This window comes from Sceloporus occidentalis, unplaced genomic scaffold (assembly GCF_023333645.1).
Source record: "Sceloporus occidentalis isolate IW3139 unplaced genomic scaffold, rSceOcc1.0.p SCAF_1, whole genome shotgun sequence".
Classification (NCBI taxonomy): domain Eukaryota; kingdom Metazoa; phylum Chordata; class Lepidosauria; order Squamata; family Phrynosomatidae; genus Sceloporus; species Sceloporus occidentalis.
The window spans coordinates 122,829,945-122,853,714 of record NW_028316981.1 but is presented as its reverse complement, the minus strand read 5'-3'; the positions used below and the strand labels follow the sequence as shown (position 1 = coordinate 122,853,714).

Here is a 23,770-nt window from a genome sequence, read left to right as displayed (position 1 = left end):
CCAGTGAGCTTCACAGCTGAGTGGCAACTTGAATTCATTTCCCCCCAAAATTCTTGCCCAGCACTAAGTACTACACCACACTTACCTTCTATGGTTGTCTCTCAGTATAGGAACAGAATAAAAACTGGAAAGCACGTATTCACAGTAGAAGAGTTAAAGAAAATGAAGTCACACATGCTGTTGATGGTACACAGATTTTATTATCTTAAAAAGCCCAATGAGTTTCGACCTTGCCACACATTGGCCTTCTTCAGGGGCTAATTATAAAATAAATAAAAGTACATTTATTATAGTTTTGTATTGGGGCAACACATAAATCATCTCTTAAAACACAATTTCTTAAAAATTAAATAATATTTATTATCCATATTATATACATACCTGTTATCAGAGATTTCTGGAGTTTCAGTCTACACTCTCAACAAAGTGGACACTGAATATTAGAAGGAAGAGACTATACTAGGACTACCAATGGATTTATACTTCTGGATTTTTGAAGTATTATAATTGAAGAGAAAATGAGAAGATATATGATGCAATCTGTCCATAACGTTACTCAGTTCTGTTCTATCTAGCTGTTGCAATATTGAAATTTTTTAATATAAGACATTGCATCTCCAAATCTTCATTCAACCCCCCTGGTACCCCTCTCTCTCCATATAACAAAAATAAAAAGAAACTTTATTTGTGGCATTTCATTCAGATGTTTGGCTATTTTGAAGTTTTCTTTGTTGAATAACCTTTTCCTTTCTTTCTCATTAGGGCTGAAAAAACAGAAGTTCTGAGTGAAGATCTTTTGCAGGTACAGTGCTTTTCTTTTCCACCCTTTCTGTCCAATATACATTGAAAACACATTGTTTGCTAGTTGGTACTATCCCATCCATGAAGAAAAGCAATCCTGCAAGCAGAACATAGCAAGAATTAATAACTGGAATCCTCGTAGTTACTCTCAACTACAGTAAACCCATTAAATCAAATTTTGAATGGTGAATCAATGCCTAAGTAAATCCAATAAATTGAACTGGTTAGTTAGGACTAACAGTGGGCTTTGTCACTGGGGTGTAACTATGAAAATGAAAGCCAGCATTAATTGGTATTCTGTTAAAAGATGGATAGGAATGCAGTCCTTTGATACCGTGGATTTTTACAGTAGCTATTTTAAAAAGCTTCAACCCCTGCTGTTATGCACTGGGATCAGTATCTGGGGTTACACAGTAAAAACAGTTTTGTAGCTCAGTAGTACTTCTGTTCCTTTTTCCTTTTCTTTTAATTAGGTAGAATATTTTTTTAAATGTCAAGGTGGTTTTGCTTTAGCTGAAACTCTGTAGTGCTTCTGCATCACCACTGAGTTTTTCTATGGCCAGTCTATGTGTTCAGCAGATAAGCCACCAGGGATGATGCTATTTCAGAATAGAATAGAAATGTGAGAGTTCATAAATGAGAATGTACACATACAGACACACACACACACAAACGGACACATAGGAAATGATCACATGGGAGGCACAACGTCCTTCTCCAATCCTTAAACTTTGCTAATCACACAATCGGGGGTTGAAGAGTATCACATCCCCACATGCTTCTCCCAGTAAAGTGTAATGGAGCTGTCATTTGGTATTAACAGGAGTTCCTGTTAATACCAAATGATGGCTCCATTACACTTTACTGATGGGAGAAGCACGCAGGGATGGCTCCATTACATATTACATACAGGAGAAGGATGGGAGAAGCACACAGGGGTTTGATAATCTCCGATCCCTGATCACGTGATTAGCAGATTTTGAGGATGTTGTTCCTCCTGTGTGATAATCATAGAAATTGTCTGTGTCTCAGTGTGTGCAATAGATACACATCTAGTAGACGTGTGCTGCATATTATGAGAGAAAGACAGAAAGCACAAGGGAGGGAGGGAGAAAAATATCTAGTTTGTCATCTTTGACCATTGGTTGTGCTGGCTGAAGCTGATGGGAATTGTAATCCAAAACAACAGTAGATTGGGGAGATCAGCCATTTATGCTACATTTCCACAAGCAAAGTATATTTTATAGTTGGAAGCATCCAAATATATTGTTTTTTATGGTTTTTTCGAGATATGTTGGGCCCAAGTTACTTGAGGGACCACATCTCCCCATATGATCCGTCCCGCACACTCAGAACATCCGGGAAGAATCTGTTGGTAATACCATCCTCCAAATACGTTTCCACATCCCAGATGGCCTTTTCAATGGCAGCCCCGTGGATCTGGAATAGTCTTCCCGAGGAGCTCCGTCTTGTGACCCCTTGGATACATTTAAAAAGAGATTAAAAACCTTTCTGTCAAGCTTTTCCCCTTGAAGAATAAAGATATTTACGCTGGTCGTTTGATCCTCTGCCTTACCCTGGATATATATGTTATATGATATGAGTGTATTTTTGTACTGTTTTATATTTTATAATAGTTCTGTAATGGTTTTATAGTCTGTAACCCTGCTTCGATCCAATGGGAGAGGTGGGGAAACATAAATAAAATTTATTATTATTATTATTATTATTATTATTATTATTATGTTCCAGAAAAGTTTCCTCCTGACGTTTTGCCAACATCTGTGGCTGGCATCTTCAGAGAAGTCCAAATATATTATTTCTATCTCTGTCCTTCCCTTCTCATCTCCAGACTTCTAGAACATCTGCAATCCAGTTGCAGAGGGCTTTCCAGCTCTCCAAAGTCAATATGGGGATTGCCGTGGAAACGTGGAATTGCCTTCCCCCAATTCCACTGTATTTTGTAATTCTTCCAACAGAAATGTATGACTGGATCCTGCCTTTTAAGATATATATATCTTGACAAAGCAGTGTACATGCCATTTCTACTTTAGAGAAAGTAAGGATGTATTGTTTGCATATAGACTTGTGTATGTATCTCTTCTTCAGTCTACTGAGCATGTATATTTATCAACTTATGCAAATTCACATAGTTTTGATCATTCCCAAAAATTGAGGAGGAATGAATAGGATCAGTGCAAAGTCAATTTCATCCTTAATCATGATGATACAGAAAAGGAAATCAGTATGTTTCAGTCAATGGCATTAACAGCCATATAAAATAATATGAGAAATTTAGCTGCTAAGTCAGTGTTTAAATCTCAGAGGCCAATGGATCAGTCATCTTTCCTGGCAGTGACTGAATCTGAACATCAAATGTATTTGTGTATGCCAAGAAACAGTTATATTTATCTAAAGAAGCCTCAAACAATATCCAGATAGTGGCTGGGAAAATATTATGGGTTGAGGATTTTATTGTCTTAATGAATTCTACTGCTGTTTGTGGAAAAGATATATGAGATGTGTGCATGATCTGCAGAACAGTTTCTTGTCTCCAGATAGTTTGCAAACAGGTGATCTATAGTCAGCCTTTTTGCAGTGCAAATAGTCTCTGTAGACTCTTTGCTTTTAATAAAAAAGGCCCAAGATGGCTTCTGAATCTGGCTTCTCATTAAAGTCCAGAACATTTTGTGCTTATGGTGCAGTTTCAGTGTTTCCCCTGATACTCAAAAGTATAATAGTAGTATTACTTTTTCAGTCTTATTTCCCCCCAAAGATTTTGTCTTCCCTGTTTTAACTGCATGTTCCCTCCAGGTCCTTGAGTTTCAAGTTTCAGAGGGCTTCTGTATTTCTGCTTAGTGTCAGGCTGCTGAGCTGAGCACTAGGCAGTATCTCCAAGTTTCATCATTTAAAAAGCAAAGAGCCAAGTTCCAGTTTCTGAGCCTGAGTTGTTGCCAGTGCAGTCTAGGAAGGGAAAAAAAGGATAGGTAGTAGAAGCCCCTGACTTGACTTCTCTTCCCAGGTCTCAGAAAAAATATTGAGAAAGCTAACGGGCAGTTAAAATGTCTCTTGCAGCCAGTGTTCCTAGCATGCATGTCCTGTGAGATGTCTGTTCCTGCCTGCTTTAGATGTCCAGTATCTATTTTCAGAAGGTAGTGTATCTCTCCCTTTGAAAACAGGAAGAGGTGAACATGTCTTAGAGCAGTGATGGCGAACCTATGGCACGCGTGCCAGAGGTGGCACTCAGAGCCCTCTCTGTGGGCATACATTGCTGTCTCTCTAGCACAGAGTTTGCCAAAGTTTCCTACTAGAAAGCCAGAGGGACGTGGCACTTAGCAAAAAATAAGTGGGGTCTGGGTTGCAGTTTGGGCACTCAGTCTGTAAAAGGTTCACCATCTCTGTCCTAGAATCAGTTTGGATTGGTGTTGAACAGAAGTCAAGTATATAATGAAATAATTTCTTAGTGCAGGGGTGAGCAAAATGTGCCCCATGGGCCACATGTACCCCCCACCCCCCGCATGAGGCCATTTTTAGGACACTGGAGACTTTCAGTGGCCTGCTCCAAAATCCCTTGGCCAAAGTGCATAATTTTTGGTAAGGAAAGATCTCACTCCTGCAGTGTATCCCTACCACACATCTATAATGCTTAATACAACTCCCACTGTCAGGGTGACATCCTGTAGAATCCTGGGATTTGTATGTCATTGGTAAGATACTAAAGATTCACTGCTAGAGAACGCTAGTGCTGGAGTTTAGGAATGGATTTCGACAAAGAATTCTAATTACTCCTCATCATAGTGCAAATCACAGTTTTCTATAGGATGAATCCATGGAAGTTAAAATAATATCAAACTGTTATAATTGTGCAGCGTAGATACACCCCAAGAAGCCTCCAAGAGCAACGTTTTTGCTGTAAAATAGGGTTCATTGCTTCCAGCCTCCCCTAAATAAAAATGGAAGTAGATTTCAGAAACTGGAAATATCATTGTCTCATGCTCTGTGCAGCATGAAGTGACAGAAAATGATCTCCAGGGCCCTCTGTAATTGCCCATCTCTACTCAGCAGACCATTTTCTTTGAGGAGTTAGTCAAACCCAAGGCTAGATCATGTTTGGGCTCTTGCATTCCCCAAAGTAAGTGTAGTCAAGTTGGTTGTAGGTTGGGTTATAATAACTTCTGTCATTATTACGATTCTTTGTGTGCACGTGTGTTTACTTCTTACTTCTTCCTGAGCCTTAAGTTTCTGTTCAAAGAATTCTGCACTTAGACCTATGGCCAACAGGATAGAGCCAGGCCAGACATGTTTTCCACATGTACCTGGCTATATCTCAATATACTTGCTGCTTTCTTTCTCCTATTTGCACATAGCATTATGCAGTAGCAGTGCACTTGCTTGAGTTGTTGAGTGCTAGAGGGTTTAACTGAGGTACACCAATTGCATTTCAGTATTAGCACACACATGTGGAACTTTTACATTGATGAAGGGTTTTCCCATGCTCTGCATCTCGTATGGGTTTGTCCTTAGCTGCGAGGAGAAGGAAGGTCAAACTAATTCTGTAGAAAGAACTGCAGACCAAGGCTGCTCCTAAATGAACTTTGTGGAAGTTAGCCTTGGCTTACTAAGGAGGCCTCTGTTTTAGTATCAGATTATCCTGTGATGGTGCTTATGAAAAGAAGCTGCCATTTCTGTATTTGAATATTCTTGACTTCATAGAATATAGCAGTCAGTATTGGAACTATTTGACTGGGCAATTGGAATATTGCTCCATTCCCAATATCTTTGTCCTATATTTCACTAACAGCTCTTGTTGTTGTTAGCTGCTCTCAAGTCAACCTCGACTCATAGTGACCCTGCAGATGAGACATTTCGAAGTGCCCCCCCCCCCCGGTCCTTTGTTGCTCTGATTAAGTCTTGTAGATTCAGGCCCATAACGTCCCTGATTGAGTTTGCCCATCTGGCATGTGGTCTTCTTCTCTTTCTACTGTCTTCTACCTTTCCAAGCACTATTGTCTGTATATTTTTGCCCCAGGCTGTGTAAAATGTCTCAGGTGCATGCAGTGTGTTAAAGAGGAAATGCTGACTCAGAGGAAGCTGATGCAACTTGAGCATGGAGATGAGTCATAGCAGATCAAAGCTGCACAGTCACTGGCTACATTACAGAAAGCTGATGAAGCACTAGCAGGGGGTCCGATCACAATCCTAGCTGTGTTTATGTATAAAAGGATGAATGCTCCAATACACAATGTGGTAAGGATGGTAGTTGATGGCGGAGCAATACTCTGGTTTGTGTAAATATTGCTGTATCGTGATTGTAAATATTTGCTGCAACTAAGATTAAAATCCTCTTCGGAAGAACCTCAGCAGTTATGAACTACTTCCAGACTCAGCAGTGTTATTTGTCTTCCTGACTGTCAGTCTTATGTGTGTGGTCACAGTTTTTCCCAGCACTAACAATTATTGTCTTTTTTTAAATGAATCATGCCTTCTCATAATGTGGCCAAACTACAACAGCCCTTAATTACTAGAAAAATGAATTGTAGTGGAGTACTACTTAATTGTCTGGTGCCACTAAAGGAGTTTGCTTTTCCTTGTTGATTATAGCTTGGCTCTTTGTCCTGTCTCCCTCTTCTCTTCTCACTTCAAAGTGGTTGTACTGTTAAGTCACCCCTTGCATCAGATGTGGGTCTGGAGTTTGGGAAGTAGGTAGAAGAATGGTTCTGCCTTTGAATAAATGACTTTTTGGCTCTCTTCCAGCTCCATAGTTCTGTGATCAGAGAAACTGCTCTGCTATTGCCTGGCTTAAGCATGCTTCCAGACCAAATTTTGTCAATTGATTCATAATCAGGGTTTGCTTTGGCCTTCAGAAATCACTGTGGTGTTGATTACATCTTAACTCATATCACCAGTGCCAAATCTGACATGTCACTCAAAATGCAAATTTTTAACACTTTACATCTTCATGCTATGGTATGAATACCTGAAGATACATGCTCACATGTGTAAAGTTCACTGTCAATTTATTCCTTAATATTCAGGGGAGGGGGGGAGCCCAGTATAAATTTTACATGAATGCGTCTTCCATATTTGACAAGTGGTGCATGATAGCTTTGCTTGATGAGGTTCAGAAAACAGAGAGTGCCATTGGTAAAAAGCTTAGATGACTGGTTGGTTCAGCTGAAATAGACCCATTGAGTCAAGGGGAACCTGATAAGTCAACACATACAGAACTTCCATTGATGTGATAAGTCTGGTGTAGTTAGGAGTAACACCTGAATGTAAGGCCAGGGATGGATCTACACTGTAGAAATAATGCAGTTTAACATGACATAAACTGCCATGGCTGCATCCTACAGAATCCTGGTATTTGTCATTTTGTGATGCCCCAATGCTCTTTGGCAGATAAGGCAAAAGACCTTGAAAAACAAACAAAAATCCCAGGATTCCATAGGATGGAGCTACAACACTTAAAATGTGGTCGAACGGCATTATTCCTACAGTGCAGGTGCACCCCAAGAAAACAAAATCCAACATATTCTTCAGTTCCTATAATTCAGTGCCCATTCTACTTTCCCCACCTCCTCATGCTGTTTAGTGTCTCATGTATCTCCTCTTTGACAGAAATTTCCCGATTCATCTATTTGTGTAATATGTGTGTGTACTGCTTTTGAAAAAGTTATTATGTGTTTGGTGGGAGTGAACACTTCTGATGTGATGTGTTTTTTTGTGTTCCCAGGTGGAGAAGCGTTTGGAGTTGGTGAAACAGGTATCCCACAGCACACACAAGAAGCTGACAGCATGTCTTCAGGGTCAGCAGGGATCAGATTCTGATAAGCGCTCGGTGAGAGATTCCAGCATCCATTGGGCAATGAGGGCTTGTGTGTCTTCATGTTTGTACTGAGAAGAAGGGGAAGGATGGGAAGGAATCAGGTTGAAAAGCAACCTTAGCTGGTGTTTTAAATTCTATATTTAAAACTGTATATGACCTTGCATATGAATAAGAAAAATAGACTTCAGACCAGGGAAAAGGGGTTTAAAATATTGGTTGAATAGATTATTTAAAAAAACAACCATTCATACAACAGTGGCTTTTGTTGCAGAAGAAATTGCCTTTGACGTCACTTGCTCAGTGCTTAATGGAAGGTTCTGCTATTCTAGGGGACGACTCCCTGCTTGGGTAAGAACCATCCCTTTTTAAAACCACTTCCATCATAATGTTGGATAACTTGCTGTGACATTAATTAACTTAAAATATTTATTCTCTGTTTTTCCTTATTTTTTTTAAAAGTGCCACACAAGCAAGAACTTTAAAATATCCTCCAAATAAGAAACCAGAACTATTCAGTTTATAACCATTTGAATAACTTTCTGCTTCTTTTGGATTGTACCTTCTTTTCCTGTAAACTACTTTGAGCTGGGTCTCTGGGCACATCCACAGCAGCCATTTCATCTGGGGCCAGTCCAGAGGATGCCCCAGACTGACCATAATGGCAGCCGTATGCACCAGGCCCAATCCAGTGTGAAACCATGTCATTGTGCACACAGCCTCACTGACCTGTCCCCTGTATTTAGAGCTGTGCCACTAGTTCCTCATGGCCAAGAACTCCATGTAAAGCCTTCCCAAGCATGCCACTGCTACCTTTGAGGTGAGAAACAGGTGTCCAGACATATGATCAACAAGGAGTTTCGGGAGCCATTTCTGTTCTTTATACAATGCTCCTACCCATAAGAAAGTTGTGGCAACGGCTCAGAAAACAGGACATCCCCTTTCTCTTTGCTGCTCAGAGTGCGGAAGGAGGATGGTGTGGCTCTTGGTGTGTGGACAACCAGATTGAGCTGAATCGGACTCAATCTAGCTATCCACATGCCAAAAGAACCCAAGATCACTCTGGAGTTTCCAGGATTTACTCAACTTGCTTAGGTCAGAGTAAAGTTGGGGTAAGGGCAGGAAAACGCAGATTCTCCCTGGAAATAGATGTCAGCACTTGCTTCAGAGTGAGTAAGGCCTTTTTCACTGGTGTAGACAAGGCCTCACTGATTGTGCAGCTATAGCAATAGATTCCTATGATGCAACAAAAAGGAGCCCTTTCACATCTTCCTGATTTTAATTGTTTCTTATAAGCCAAAGCATGTTGTGAAACCAGCAACAACGTGGGATGTATTCACACTACATAGCAGTTATAGCAGTTTGATACCATGTTAATTGTTTTGAAGCCATTCTGTGGAATCTTGAAATTTGTAGTTTGACAAGATACTTAGAATTCCGTACTAGGAAAATATAGTCCACTTCCCAGAGCTACAGTGTTATTGTTCTCTAAGCAGATAATATTAAGTACGGTATTTTGTTGTTGTTGCTGTTGTGTGCCTTCATGGCATTTCTGACTTACGACAACCCTAAAGTAAACTTACCATGTGGTTTTCTGGGGCTACAAATCCCAGGGTTACATAGGAGGGAGCCATGTCAGTTTACATGGCATTTAAGTGCTGCAACTGTGCAGTGTAGCTATACTCATGGGATTGTTTTGTACTTCCCATGATATACATATACATGCTTCCTTTCTTGTCTTTCTTGCGTAACATCTGCCCTAGATCACTCCTCCATTGCTTGGCTTTCCACTCTGTTTCCTCCTTTATAGGAAGATGCTGAAGCTGTGTGGAGAAGCAGAGGACAAGCTGGCTCAAGAGCTCATCCACTTTGAGTTGGAAGTTGAAAGGGATGTGATTGAGCCCCTCTTTGTATTGGCTGAGGTGAGAGTTCCCTGAGCAAAAGCAGTGGGTTGATACAGGGAACACTGTGCTGTATGGATTTGGGTGTTTTGACACGATCAAAATGATGCTACATTACTTCTGGCCTCCATTTTAGCCAATTTTCAGATGATATTTTTTCCTGTGGGGATTTATTTATTGGCCAGCCATATCTAGGCATCTGAGGGGCCAAATGTAGCATGTGGCCTGCACTTTACTCACCCCTACTATAGTGTGTGTGTGTTGCCAGTGCTTTTCCAGTTATGAAGGGACAGCAGCAGTAGACAGTTTGGGGAAGGGAAGCAAACTGAACTCCCTTCAAGCCTTGGAATTGGCCAGTAGTGATCTTCTCCCTCCCTTCTTGTACCAAAGGTACAAAATCCTGCAAGTTCATTTTGAGACAAATTGAATGTTTAATGCAATTCTGTATGAAAAGTCACCCATTTTACTCTCCTTTTATTTAGGCCCAGAACACACCACCAGGAAGCAGTGTCCAGGCAGCGATGATAGGGCTTGGGACCGCACACCAGCCGCACAGTCCTGAGCCCTACTACATGTGGGCGGCGGCCTGATGGCGGCATCCCGTCCACACAGGCACCACCATTTTTACGTAAGGGACATGCAGCATCCGCATGTTGCTGCACGTTCGTTACGTCATGAGTGCACCAGTGGTTCACTCTCAATGTAACCCGGGCACCGCAAGAATAACCCAGAAGTACCAGGTTCTTTTTACTCCAGAGGGATGTCAAGCTGTTTGGTGGTTGTGGCATCCCTCCCGAGTTAAAATGAGCACCTGCAGACAGCCGTTTTTAGGCAGTCTGTACTGCACCTTAGTTATTTTAATATCTTTTAAACACACATAACTGTAAACATATACCCACAAAACAACTCTTTTCCCTAACTGGAACATAACCATAGTTTTTTGTGGTTTCTTCGGGCTATGTGGCCATGTTCTAGAAGAGTTTCTTCCTGACGTTTTGCCAGCATCTGTGGCTGGCATCTTCAGAGAATGGAACATAACCAATTGATATGATTTCTCCTCAAATTATTGCTATCCATTATTTATCTTATCTAATTATTCGGTCTCTAATCTGCACTCCTTTAAAAAATATATTTCAGGTAGAAATCCCAAATATCCAAAAACAGAGGAAGCACTTAGCAAAATTAGTTCTGGACATGGATTCATCAAGGACGAGGTAAGAGAACATGCTCTTTCCAACTGCCCACCTTTTGATACCAAGCCTCTTATTTCATGTTTCTTTTCTAAATTTGGTCAAATTGTTAATACAGTTTCCTCAACAAATAAAAAAGCCTTCAGATTTATAATTTTTTTAAAAAAAAATCTGCTTCCTATTGGCAGCTCTCCTGTCTCATGCCATTTCCATCCTCCGGAATATGACTGTGCTGGCCTCAGTTTTCTCCTGTAGTAGCTCAAAGCTAGTAAGAGAAAGGGTGCTCTTTGGCAAAAGAACCCCCTCCTTCCCCCCCAAAAAAAAAAAAATTTGGTTGAATGGGGATAGTATGAGATGTTTCTACTTCTATCCACATCAGTGGTAGAAGCCAAGGAGAACACTAAAGAGTGCTATGTTGCACACTCTGATCATTTCTACTTTATGCAATTATGGCACTTTAATACCACTTTAACTTCCATGGCTGTGCTATGGAAATCTGGCATTTGTAGTTTGGTGAGAGGCACTGGAGGAGCTCTCTGCCAGAGTATTCTAAATATCTCACAGAATTACAAATCCCATGATTCCATAGTACAGGACAGGGCCATGACAGTTAAAGTGATGTCAAAGTGCAATAGCTGTTTGAATGTGAAAGTGACCTTTATCACAGTTGTCTCAGATATTGTTTTACATTGTTCCCTTGTCTCTGCTTTTGTGGTTCCAAAGATATATTTTTTATTTCAGAAACCCTCAAAGAGTAGAGGGCAGGGCAGTTACTCCCTTTATCATGGTCTAGTATTGATTTTCTTCCACTGTGATTCACCAAGAAGTTGTTTTTGTTTTGTTTTGTTTTGTTTTTGTCTGCATTGACTCATACTCTTGATTCAGCCTAATGCATTAACTTGAGTCCTTTAGATCAGGACCAAAGCCCTGCCCTCTCTTCCTCCCCTCCAGCTGTGGAAGTGGGGAGCTAAGATGTCTGTTCTCTAAGACAAGCCATCTAACACTATGCCTCTAGGTCAAGCTAAACGACAACTAGAGTTCATGTCTGAAAAATATGTAAATTTGCTTTTATTTCTCTCTTTGTGTTCTTCAAAAGCAAGTGAGTGGGTGCTCAAGTTGTACTCATTACCATTAAGGTATTTTTGACATATTGCCATAAAATATTGGAAGCATTGACATAAAAATAATGAAAACATGATTACTAAAAATTCATATGTTTAATTTACTGAGGCTGCAATCCCATGCACCTGGGAGTAAGCCGCATTCATAAGAATCAGAATTATTCCTGAATAAACATATATAAAGGGCCAGCGTGATGTAGTGATTTGAGTGTTGGGCTTAGACACTGGGAGACGACTGTTCAAATCCCCACTCAGCCATGAAAACCCACTGGGGTGACCCTGGACAATTCACTCTCTCTCAGCTTCAGAGGAAGACAAAGGCAAATCCCTTCTGAACAAATCTTGCTAAGAAAACCTTATGATAGGATCTCCATATGTCAGAAATTACTTGAAGGCACACAATAACAACAAATATGCATAAAACTGCATTTTTTTTCAATCAGGTAACAACCCCAATAATGAACTGTGTCAGAGAAGAGAATTATGTAGACTTCCAGGTGTTGATGGATTCCAATTCCCAGCAAGCTTAAGCCAATGGTAAGAAATGCTGGGAGTTGTACTCTAACAACATCTAAAGGGTTACATGATGCCTGTCCGGATCTTTTGCTTTGCTCCTGAGTGCTGCTGTTTACTTGTAACTGTGCTTGACAGGCAGTGCTATAGAGAGGAAGCAAAGGGAATGAGTATCTTCAACCCTGCTCTTTCAGCATTTCAGCAAGAGGCCACTAGCATTCAGACTTTCAGCCCCTCTAGAGTAGAAGAGAAACCACAGCTGGGTGAAGGAGAGTGAACAGAGTCTCATGAGGATAGGCTTCACTGTATGTGATGTGTTGTCCATTCTGTCATCATCTTTGAAATATATTTCTGCGTTAGTATTCTTGAGTTGCAAGAGCTGGCAGTGCCTGACTTGTCAAAAACAATTTGAGAGGAGACTATGGGAGGGGGACTAATATGAGGACATTACCCCCCATACATTCCCTCCCCCCTGAAATTCTCCTTCAGTTCCCCAGATTTCCAGCTTTGCAGAAAGTGGTGCTAAAAACCACCCACACCAAGAACTCTTCCTCTGCTTGCTTTCCCTTGGTCATTTTGCCTGGCCATTTGTAAGAGATTTCTAAGCTCTATTTAGAAATGCTCAACTGAAGATTTACATTATTGCAATGCTAGAAATTTAGGGGCTGAATGGATTTTGTTTTTATTGAGGGGGCAGAATTGTTATTTGGGGAGCAATGCCCTCATCCTCCCACTCCTCCATAGCTACATCCCTGGATGACGGACTGTTCATTACTTCAGTTTTTACCTCTGAGATAAGGATTGCTAATCTATATGAAATATCTTTTCATTCAAGGTTGTTGTAAGCAATTAGTTGCTATAATTAGAAAAGCAAACTGAAGATATATTTTTTTAAAAAAAACCTTCCCTGATGCCAAGCAGGGAATAACTTCCTACTTCTGGCCACAAATATCTATCTCAGTCCTACACGAGGCAGTACCTGCTGCAGGTGCCTGCAGCCTTCCTATGTTGTGGATTTGGGATGGGCAGAGGAGACTCCCAGCTGACTTGCGAAATATAGTGTGAAGTTCAAATGCGGACCACTGGTCTGAATCTTAGAGTTAGGTTCTTTATTGTTACTTTACTGCATGGGTGGGCCTGGCAAGGGTACAAGCTTAGTGGTTCCTCAACATTGGTCCTCCAAATGTTTTGAACTTCAAATCTCAGAAACCCCAGCCAGATTTGCCAACAGTCAGAAATTCTGGGAGCTGAAGTCCAAAACATTTGGAGACCCAAAGTCTGGGAATCACTGCTCTAGATGTTGCTGGACCACAAGTCCCAGCAGCCCTAGCCAGCATCACCAATGGTGATGAATGCTGGGATCTGCAATCCAATAATGTATGGAGTGCTCACTTCACCCATTCCTCACAAACCATAAAGAGTATTAGCATTTGCTAAGAGGCATGCTGCGAGTTAAATCCCAGTCAGGGGCTCAGGCTCGACTCAGGTTTGCATCCTTCCAAAGATGCTAAAATGAGTACCCAGCTTGTTGGGGGCAATTAGCTTACACATTGTAAACTGCTTAGGGAGTGCTTAAGTGCACTGGTAAGCGGTATAACCATATACTTCCTTGCTATTGCTTTGATTGTGAGTTCCTGCATGGCAGAGGGTTGGACTGGATGACGCTTGTGGTCTCTTCCAACTCTGTGATTCTATGGCTCTATGATTCTTCCTTATATGCCTGTAACAAAGTTGCTTGCCACCTCTCCGTCTGGCAGGGGTTCGGGTAATGCAGTGCCTGCCTCTTCCTCCATGTACGAACTGCAAAACAGGGCATTCATTCACTTCTGTGGGAGAGTTTGATGCACCTTAATGTGGCCTAACTGATCTCCCAAACAAAGCTTGAGCTTTGTTCCTAAACATCTCTCTCTTTTCTCCTGCAGGTGGCATCAATCAGCCAAGTCTTCGGGTTTGTCAAGCAACTTGCAGCCTACGGGTGCCAAAGCGGATGCTCTCAGGGAAGAGATGGAGGAGGCAGCAAACAGAGTGGAGATTTGCAGGGTATCTTCCCAAACATCCACCCACTTCCCCCTTTTTTCTATCATTGCTCTTTCCAGAATGTAATACAAGGGGTCGCTGCAGACCTACTATTGGAGCAATAGCAATAGGAAATGTTATCAGTAGGAGAGGAGATAAATAAAAGTAAAGTCTTATGTATATTTCACTATTTTATTTCTGACAATTGCATGTACATTCAGGTGAGAATTCCAGGCAGTTTCAATATGTAAATGGAGATCAAAGTAACATGGTTCTTTCCTTTTCTTTTGGTGTATTTGTTCAATTTTATTTGACTTGTAAACGCATTTTTGCACCATTTCAGTTGTTGTTAAAGTGAGTTCACTTGTAAAACTTTATATTACACATTCTTGCTGTTTCTTGCAGGATCAGCTCTCAGCAGACATGTACAATTTTATGGCCAAAGAGATAGACTATGCAAACTATTTTCAGACTGTAAGTACCAGAAACCTTTTAACTTTCGGAGCTCTTGCCTTCTTCCCACAACCAGGCACATCTTCTTTTGTAAAATCTTGGGGGGTTTCAGGGTGTGCATTCTCACTGACTGCCTCTTATTTTATTTTGCTCCCAGTTAATAGAAGTGCAAGCAGAGTATCACAGGAAGTCATTAGCACTTTTGCAGAATGTGTTGCCTCAGATCAAAGCGCAGCAGGGTAAGTATGGTGGAGCGTGTGTATCTTTCTGAGGCAGTTTGATAATACTGTGTGTCTCACTTCCAGGGCTGTTGCTGTCTCCTTATTCTAAAATGTCAAAACTTACTTAACATGACTATAAGCTCCCAAAGGCCAAATTGTTAGGAATCCACTAAGGAACCACAGTTTTTAACAATATGGCCGCCAACAGATTATGTCCAGAGCAAGCCATCGTAAAATGTCTAGTTCTTCCCTGCTCTCTCTGCAGAAATGTCTGAACTGCTATAGCTTGGTAAAATAGTTTCTGTTTTCCTAGTGAACTGGGATCATACCATACCTCTCGATTGGACTTCTGTAATGCGCTCTACTTAGGGCTACCCTTGTGCCAAGTTCGGAAACTTCAGCTGGTACAAAATATGGCAGCCAGATTGATCACGGGAACTTTTAGGAATGACCATATAACACCGGTCTTGAAGTCCCTGCACTGGCTGCCTATTAGTTTCCGAGCAAAGTACAAGGTGTTGGTGATTACCTTTAAAGCCCTACATGGCTTGGGCCCAGAGTACTTGAGGGAATGCCTTCTTCCCTATTGTCCGTCCCACACACTAAGGTCCTCTGGAAGAAATCTACTACAGCCAAAAAAATCTAGGCTAACATCTGTCTCCCAGAGGGCCTTTTCTACTACTGCTCCTAAACTATGGAACGACGTGCCAGAGGAGATCCATCACATTTCCACTCTGGCAGCTTTTAAGAAAACACTCGACGGATCTCTTCCGGCAGGCCTTTCCAACTTAGTTACCCTCCCCAGATATAGAGATATTTGTCCCCTCATCTGTCTGTTTCCCCCCACCAATGTTTCTGCCTATTTTTTGTTTGTTCAATGTTTTTAATATTTTAAATGTTTTAAATGTTTTAATATTACTACTGTTTAATTCTGTTTTAGTACTGGGAATGGGGGGGGGGGGTAGTAGGTCTAGGGTTTGATTTTTTAACTCTATTGTAATTTGTTGTATTTTATTGTTGTAACCCGCCCAGATTCTTTGTGATTGGGCGGGCTAGAAATAAATCTATTATTATTATTATTATTATTATTATTATTATTATGTTAGTAAATAGTGCAAGGCTTTTGGAATTAGTGTCTCTGATGCCCCTAATATGGACTGCCTTCCACAGAAGCTTGGATTGAGAAGCCTTCCTTTGGGAAGTCCCTGGAGGAACACCTGTCTGTCAGTGGCCGAGAGATTGCCTTCCCCATTGAGGCATGTGTCACCATGCTCCTCGAATGTGGCATGCAGGAGGAGGTCTGTATGAAGCAATGGCTGCCTCTCCTTGGGTTTACCTCTCCATTCTAAAGGCTGGGACCTTTTATTTGTCCTCTTCGCCTCTCCCACCTCCTCTCATCTTCATCCAAACATTCATTCATATGGGGTCTTGGAGATACCACTTCCAGTGCCGTTTCCCAGAGAGCATTTTTGGAGTTTGTAAGCAGGACTGTCACACTTCAGTCATTTCTTTTTTATTCTATTCCGCTTCCTCTTTTTGCAGGGCCTGTTTCGAGTGGCTCCCTCAGCCTCCAAACTAAAGAAGCTGAAGGCAGCTCTTGACTGTTGTGTGGTGGATGTTCAGGAGTACTCAGCTGATCCCCATGCCATAGCAGGTAAGGAGAACTGTTACCTTAGCATTCATAGCTTGAAGTAGAAAGACCTTCTAGTGGTTCATGTGACATAGAGGGAATACATGAAGGTGTGTTTACTGGTTGGGAAATTTGGCCTGTTCATTAAATGTTTGCTGAAGTACAGCACTTCAGGGTCCTACGTCTGCCTAACCCATCATATATTGCATTGTCACTACTTCTTGATTCTCCGTTAAGAGTAGAAGATAGCTGGAATAATGGTGGAGTTTCATATAGATAATAGTGGTGTTTTCAGAAAGTCAAGTAAACATTTGTGTATAAAGTGTATGTGAAACATAAATGAATTTCAGATTTAGACATAGGCCCCATCTCCTAGATCTCTTATTATGTATATGCATATATTCCTAAATAAATAAAAAAATCATAATCTGGAAAAAAAATCTGGCCCCAATCATTGCAGCTAAGGGAGATCTGTAACTGTTCTGTATACACAATCACTACTTACTCATAATTGTGACACTGTTACCAAAATCATAACTCTCCCTTCCTAACCTATTTTACCAGACATCTTCTGCACGAGGAGAAAGTTAAGTACTATAAAAACTCATGTATAAGTCTAGAAATTTAAGTTAAAAAATTGACTCAAAAAACCTGAGTTGACTTACCCACAGTAAGTACTGTACTTTAAATCTTATTCATCCCCTGGTGAAAGACAAGAGTTTAATCTGTCCTGGAAGTACTGTCACCTTCTACTCTCTCATCCATCCAGCCTTTAGTATGAGCACAAATAATGTGTCTGCTGAAATTTTGTAAGTTTGTTGGCATTGTTTTCCTTTGCTTTGTCATTTACATTCTTCATTACATGTCCCTAAGTTTTACCCCTGACTTATCCATGAGTCATGGATAATTCAGTGGTAAAACTTAGGGACATGTAATGAATATCAAAATCCATAATTTTGGTCCCAATATCAAAATCCATAACTTTGTCCCCAAAATCTGCTCTTGACTTATAGATGAGGTCGACTTACAGTTGAATATATACGGTATACTTAACTGGTTCATGTAAAATACCTCTCAATGTCAAAAATTATTTCCTCCCCAAAACTGAAGGAAAGACATAAAACTTTGCCTAGAATACCCAAGAAATGGGAAAGGCTCTCTGGTATAGTGGCTTAAGTGTATGATTTGTGTCTCTTGTGTAGGAGCACTGAAGTCCTATCTTCGGGAGCTGCCAGAACCACTCATGACATTTGAACTCTATGAAGAATGGATTCAAGCCTCCAAGTAAGTTGAAGGGATACTTCGGTGTTGAGCATGCTAGTTGTCCACAGGTTCAGAATATCAGAGAAGGCTGCCATTCTACAAATGCTTGTGAATATGCTCAGTAAGGTTTACTGCAAAGAAAATGTGCGTATTGGGCTGAACCTCCACTTTGGTACCCTCTTACATTGGCCCAGAAGAGAGTTTCCCTCAAGATCTGCCAGATAAAAGTGGGAACTTTGTGACATTACTCCAGTCAGTCAGGCATCATTTGATTTGAGATTGTACAGGGGAGGTCGGTAACCTTTTGCCTGCACATCATTGGCTATGCTGCTTGGAGTTTCTGCTAGAGAGTCAGAGGTGCCCTGAAGCCCAAAGGAATATGTTGAACATATTCACTCTTTTCTCTAAGAAATTAATCACCTGGACATATTTGGTCTACTTCAGTGAAATAAATGAGCCCAACTCTAAAATGTATACACTATTTACAAGAAAACTGTGTCTTGAACTATGTCAAAGCTATGCAAATAAAATCCAGTTTTCCTATGAATTCTTTAGTTTCTCACACCAAGACTCTGCTCCATGGAGCTTTGGTTGCACCTGAGTCAAATGACAGAGAATAGGATGTCAATAAGACCACTCTATGACAGTTTCCTGTGAGTCAGAGGTGTGCAAAATGCAGACCTTGGATCACATGCAGCATCACCACCATGTCATCTGATTTTGCAACTTTTCTGACAAAAGGGGGGGGAAAGAGCTAGGAGTAGGAATTCAGCTTTCCAATAGGTTGCAGTTCAATCATACTGCCCTGTTTAATATTAAAAAAAAAAAATCTCACCAGAAGTAGATTTCTGACCATTTCCACTTCAATTTTGGTTTTTGGGTTTTTTTGCTTTCAGTTTTGTTGCTGTGGTTTTGTTTGCTGATGTTGTTGTCTTGTTTGTTGAAGGTTTTTTTTTTTACATTTTTGGCAATTTGTGCTGCACCTTGGCAGATTCAAATAGCAGTCATGCCATAACTTGAATGTGAGGAAGAAGGAAATAATGGCACTGCACCTTTTGTTGAGGCCTAAATCATTCAACATATAACAGAACCAGCATGGTATAGTGGCTTAAGTGTTGGGCTATGACTCCAGAGACCGTGATTTGAATACCCACTCAGCCATGGCAATCCACTCTGTGACACTGGACAAGTCACACCCTCTCAGCCTCAGAGGAAGGCAAAGACACCCCCTTCTGAACAAATGTCTCCCCTCCCAAAAAAAACCTGTGATGGGGTCACCTTAGGTTCACCATGAGTCAAATGAAACTCAAAGGCACACAAAAACAACATTTTTTATTTTTATTTTGGTAAGACTGGAAATAGGAACTCTGTTCCAGCCCCCTGTTCTGTTTTGTCATTTAAGAAAAGAGAGGTGAGTCAGCAATCCCTGATCTTACCAGATGTTGTTGACTCTTCAAGCTGGCTTCCTTCTTCAGATCTTCATTTAAACATGTATGTAAATCTGATGCTGGGGTGTGACCCAGAAGCTTTGTTTCAGTTGTTTCATTACTTGCCAGAGGAGCAGTGACAACATTTCGAAGGAAGGGGGGATATGAAACTCATTGGCAGTTTCCCAGCAACAGTTGTCCTGTCTGTTCTGTGACAGATTTCAAGTGCAGAATGAATGGAGGGCAAGAGGTGTCTCCCTCCGAGTATGCCTGTGTGACTGTATCTGTGCTGCTGACTCTGTGAATAAAAGAAAAGGGGACAGAAATAAAAAGTTTTAGTTGGCAGTTTAGACCCAGTCATACAGATCCTGGTTTATTTTATCCATAATCCAAGAAAGGTTATGATGAATTGCTGCTGAATTGATCCCAACCACCTCATTCTTGTTTTATAGCATCCAGGACCAAGACAAAAGACTGCAAGCCCTGTGGAATTCCCTTGAGAAATTACCCAAGACCAGCTACAACAATCTAAGGCAGGTGTATGGAGGCTGAAGGATACAACTCTTTCTTTTTTTTCCTTTTTTGACTTCTAGCTCATGTCAGTTTTAATTTTACAGTGTGTAATTACCATCAGATAATTACTTGAGACACAATCCATACCAAATGCTTTTTAAGATACTGGGGATGAGATAAAATGTTGCCAAACATCAGAGTGAAGAGTTTTCTTTTCTTTTCTTTTTTCCAGAAGAAAGCTATAGTCTCTTCCCTTTCCTCAGCACACTAACAGAGGCTAATCATTTCTGTCTGTAGTCAGATTATTAGAGAGAGACTTCATGTTTCCTGACCTTCACACACAAGAGAATGTAAATGTATCTGGTGTGTCAATCAAGTTCTGTAAGCTGTTAACCATTAACTCAAATTTGTACCACATCTTTTCGTGCCAGATGTGCCCCCATTTCACAAGGCCTGACTCATAGAGACAGGTCAATATTCTGAATATTAAGAGCCAGGCTAGCATCAACATTGAAATAAGGGACTAATCTCTACTCCACTTCTGCCAGCCATGCATGTTCTGAATGGAGGAGAGAGAAGACTTAGGGAGAAGACAGTAACACAGGACTGGGGAATGTGTGGCACTCCAGATCTTGTTAGACTACAGGTCCCTTCAGCTCTAGCCAGCATAGTCAGTGTTGGGGAGTACTGAAATCTACAGCCTAACAACAGTTGGAAAGGTACCCCATCACTACTGAAATTCTGCAGGTTGGGATGTAACCCACAGGGCTTTTCCATTCATTTCACAACCTTCTCTCCTAGCCCTTTGCAAAATTAACACTGAGATATGTGCTGAGTGATAAGTAAATGACCCCAGTCTCCTACTTCTTATCTGAAGAGACAGGTCAACCTGTGGTATTATAGTGATTGCTCACCTGTTATGGAGTTGAAGAAGGGCACTGAGAAAACTTGATCCCTGCCCTTAGTGACAAGATCAGTGTTCTTTCCTGTTGGAGCGTTTTGGTGTTCACTATAAAGAAGGGGTTTAGAAGGATTGCAGTATTTCCTGGGGTTGAGTGTATTTGTTCCAGCCAGTTCCTTCAGAGACTGAAGATCACTTCTTGGATCATATGAGGTAGTAAGTAACACAGTCCTGGCATCTACTACCTGATACTGAGTAATTTACTGATTATACTGTTGGTCAGGATTTGTTGTTGTTGTTGTTAATTGTTGTCAAGTTGGCTTCAATTTTACAGTCACCCTATAAACGAAAGACCTCAAAAACACCTTGGAATAGCAATCCTTGCAAACTCAGTGGTTAGAATTAGGGATGAAAGAAGTATTCACAAAAATTCTCAACCTAGATGAGAAAAGGTGCCTTGACACCATGGAAAAGACTATCAACCAACCTGAGATTTTTCATCCCTATGTGAGAGCCAAAAGACCAGCATTTTGTTAAATCAGTAGAAGCAAAAAATTAAAATTAAAAAGTTGCAGCAAAAAAAATCTTAACACACAAACACAAAGAAACCTTTATGAAATTTCAGCAAAAACATTTTTGTAAATGCAAAAAGAGAACCAGAAAATGCACAAGAGTTTTCATACTCTCCTAATATAGAGAATGCTTCTGTATTGTTTGGTTCTTCTGTGCAGTAAGGTATAAATCCCTTGTCTGAATCAGTTTCTCCATCTAATGGTTAATGCAACTTGCAAATAAATGTACTTTCCTGTTTCGAAATATGCACCACAAGGCAACGTATTTATGAGTCCAGTATATGAAAATCAGTGAGCAGAAGAACCTTAAGAAATGTCTATAACCTGGGCAACATCTGCAGTACTTCATCACTCCATTTCAATTCTGTTGCAGGTACCTGATCAAATTCCTTGCAAATTTAACAGAGTACCAGGATGCAAACAAAATGACACCAAGCAACATAGCAATTGTGCTGGGGCCCAATCTCCTCTGGCCTCAGGCAGAAGGGTAAGAGGCTGAAGTCAAGATGTCTACAATTTTTAACATGCTAGACCATAGTGGGAATCATACAACATACACCAGATGTTGTTGAACTGCACATCCCGCCAAGCCTAGCTAGCACATTTTTATCACAGCCAGTGATGAGGAATGCTGGAAGTTGCAATCCAGTAGCATCTGGAGAGCTGCAGGATTTTCACCATGGAAATTCTGGGGGTTGGACTTTCTCTTCCATATCAGGAATTGAGAAGATACTGACTGCAACTCTCAGCATCCCTCACCATTAGCTCTGTAGCCTAGGACTGCTGGCATTTGCGGTTCAAACAGCTGCATGGTTCCTTGTCCAACATGGTGCAACTACTTAGTCATTTGGCATGCTTTGATCATTTTCCTAACTGAACATTTTGACATCTTTAGAATTGTGTTTTTGAAAGGATATGCTAGGGACCAAATAAAAATGAAAGGTGCAGGAGAAAAAGGAATAGTGAATTGCAGTTGGAACATATGGGTAAGTGCTTTTTCCACTGCTATGGAAAAAGAAGTGGGTGTGATGAGTATAGAAATACAAGCACAGTTGAAGCAATTGGAGGCTGCCCCCCCCCCCAACAGTATTTGATAAAAGTGTATGATTTTCTATCAGTATTTCACTGGGGTCTGATTTTAAATGCCACCCTTTTACTTGTGGTTAATGATCTTATCAGTGCAGCACAAACAGCCACTCCCAGTGCTTGTGGGCATGAACAGTTATATGAATGCAGTCTCTCCTGATCGCCTTACTATTTATCCTAAAAATGCCTAGAAGAACATCCAAATCGGCCATTCCTGAGATCAGCCCTTCACAGCTGGAGGAAATCTAATGGCCTTGGTGGGATACGAGGATGTCTCTAAAATCCCATAATCGCCCAGTGGTTTGCGTGTTGAACTATGACTCTGGAGACCAGGGTTTGATTTCCCACTTGGCATTAAACACGCTGTGTGACCCTGGGCAAATCACACTCTCTCAGCCTCCAGGGAAGGCAATGGCAAAACCTTCTCTGAACAAGTCCTGCCAAGAAAACTGTATGATAGGTTCGTCTTAGGGTTGCCATAAGTTGGAAATGACTTCTATCTATCTAGATAAAATATTAACAATGTATTATAGAGTACATTATAGAAGCCATAACATATAGATTCAGTAGTATAAAAGTTTTGTAGTATAATAGGAAATTTGTGATTACAACAGTGTAATAATTGGGTAAAAGTTTTGTATTTTATATAGTTTGGTATTTTATATAGTTAATAAAAATTTTACAAAAAAAAAAGTTGGAAACGACTTGAAGGCACATAACATCTTACACTATCACCTGTGCTGGTTGGGGGATTATGGGAGTTGTAGTTAATTCATCTAGAGGGCACCAAGTTGAAGGAAGGGTATTCTAGCCCTTGGGTTCTGCCCTTGTTTTGGCTTTTCTTTCCCTCAGGGAGAAAAGAAATCCACCTCTTCATCCTGCTTACACGCCTTCATTCATCTCTTCTTCCCACCCCTCCTCCTTGTTTCAGAAACATCACAGAAATGATGGCAACTGTCTCCTTGCAGATTGTTGCAATTATTGAGCCCCTTATACAACATGCAGACTGGTTCTTTCCAGGAGGTAAGTGGGGAGCCCTTCCCCTTTTGTTGCTGATAGCTTTTTTTTAAATTATTATAAGCAAATATATATACAAAACATTGAATTTACAAATAAACAAAAAACATACATGAAAAGATATATACATTTATACATGTTCTGTTGTCGATTGCTTATTTGTTAGGATAAACTTCCTGGTATCTCACAACCATCCTGTTATAATCACATCATGGTCCCTATGCCTTTATCGTATTGAGTCAAGCATTATACATTTTGTTATTTCTATTAACTTAATGCTGCTTTGTTCTGTTTTATATTAAATCTAGAACAGAGAGAGAAT

The 23,770-nt window shown here is 40.7% G+C and overlaps 1 protein-coding gene across 12 annotated transcripts in view; it reads left to right on the top strand.

Annotated features, from left to right (window-relative positions):
• Positions 1-23,770, top strand: part of LOC149322073 (rho GTPase-activating protein 44-like) — a 140,181-nt gene that overhangs the window by 91,136 nt on the left and 25,275 nt on the right. For 10 of the 12 annotated variants that reach the window (XM_089534131.1, XM_089534076.1, XM_089534122.1 and 7 more), the window contains exons 2-15: positions 763-802; positions 7,535-7,639; positions 7,899-7,975; positions 9,435-9,546; positions 10,663-10,739; positions 14,272-14,389; positions 14,771-14,839; positions 14,976-15,057; positions 16,210-16,337; positions 16,582-16,693; positions 17,872-17,953; positions 19,812-19,892; positions 21,719-21,832; positions 23,363-23,454. In XM_089534131.1, coding sequence (XP_089390257.1) covers positions 763-802; positions 7,535-7,639; positions 7,899-7,975; positions 9,435-9,546; positions 10,663-10,739; positions 14,272-14,389; positions 14,771-14,839; positions 14,976-15,057; positions 16,210-16,337; positions 16,582-16,693; positions 17,872-17,953; positions 19,812-19,892; positions 21,719-21,832; positions 23,363-23,454 — 1,289 coding nt within the window. Of the gene's footprint in view, positions 1-762; positions 803-7,534; positions 7,640-7,898; positions 7,976-9,434; positions 9,547-10,662; positions 10,740-14,271; positions 14,390-14,770; positions 14,840-14,975; positions 15,058-16,209; positions 16,338-16,581; positions 16,694-17,871; positions 17,954-19,811; positions 19,893-21,718; positions 21,833-23,362; positions 23,455-23,770 lie in introns of those variants that run through there. The other 2 variants (XM_089534065.1, XM_089534087.1) reach the window with 2 other exon arrangements.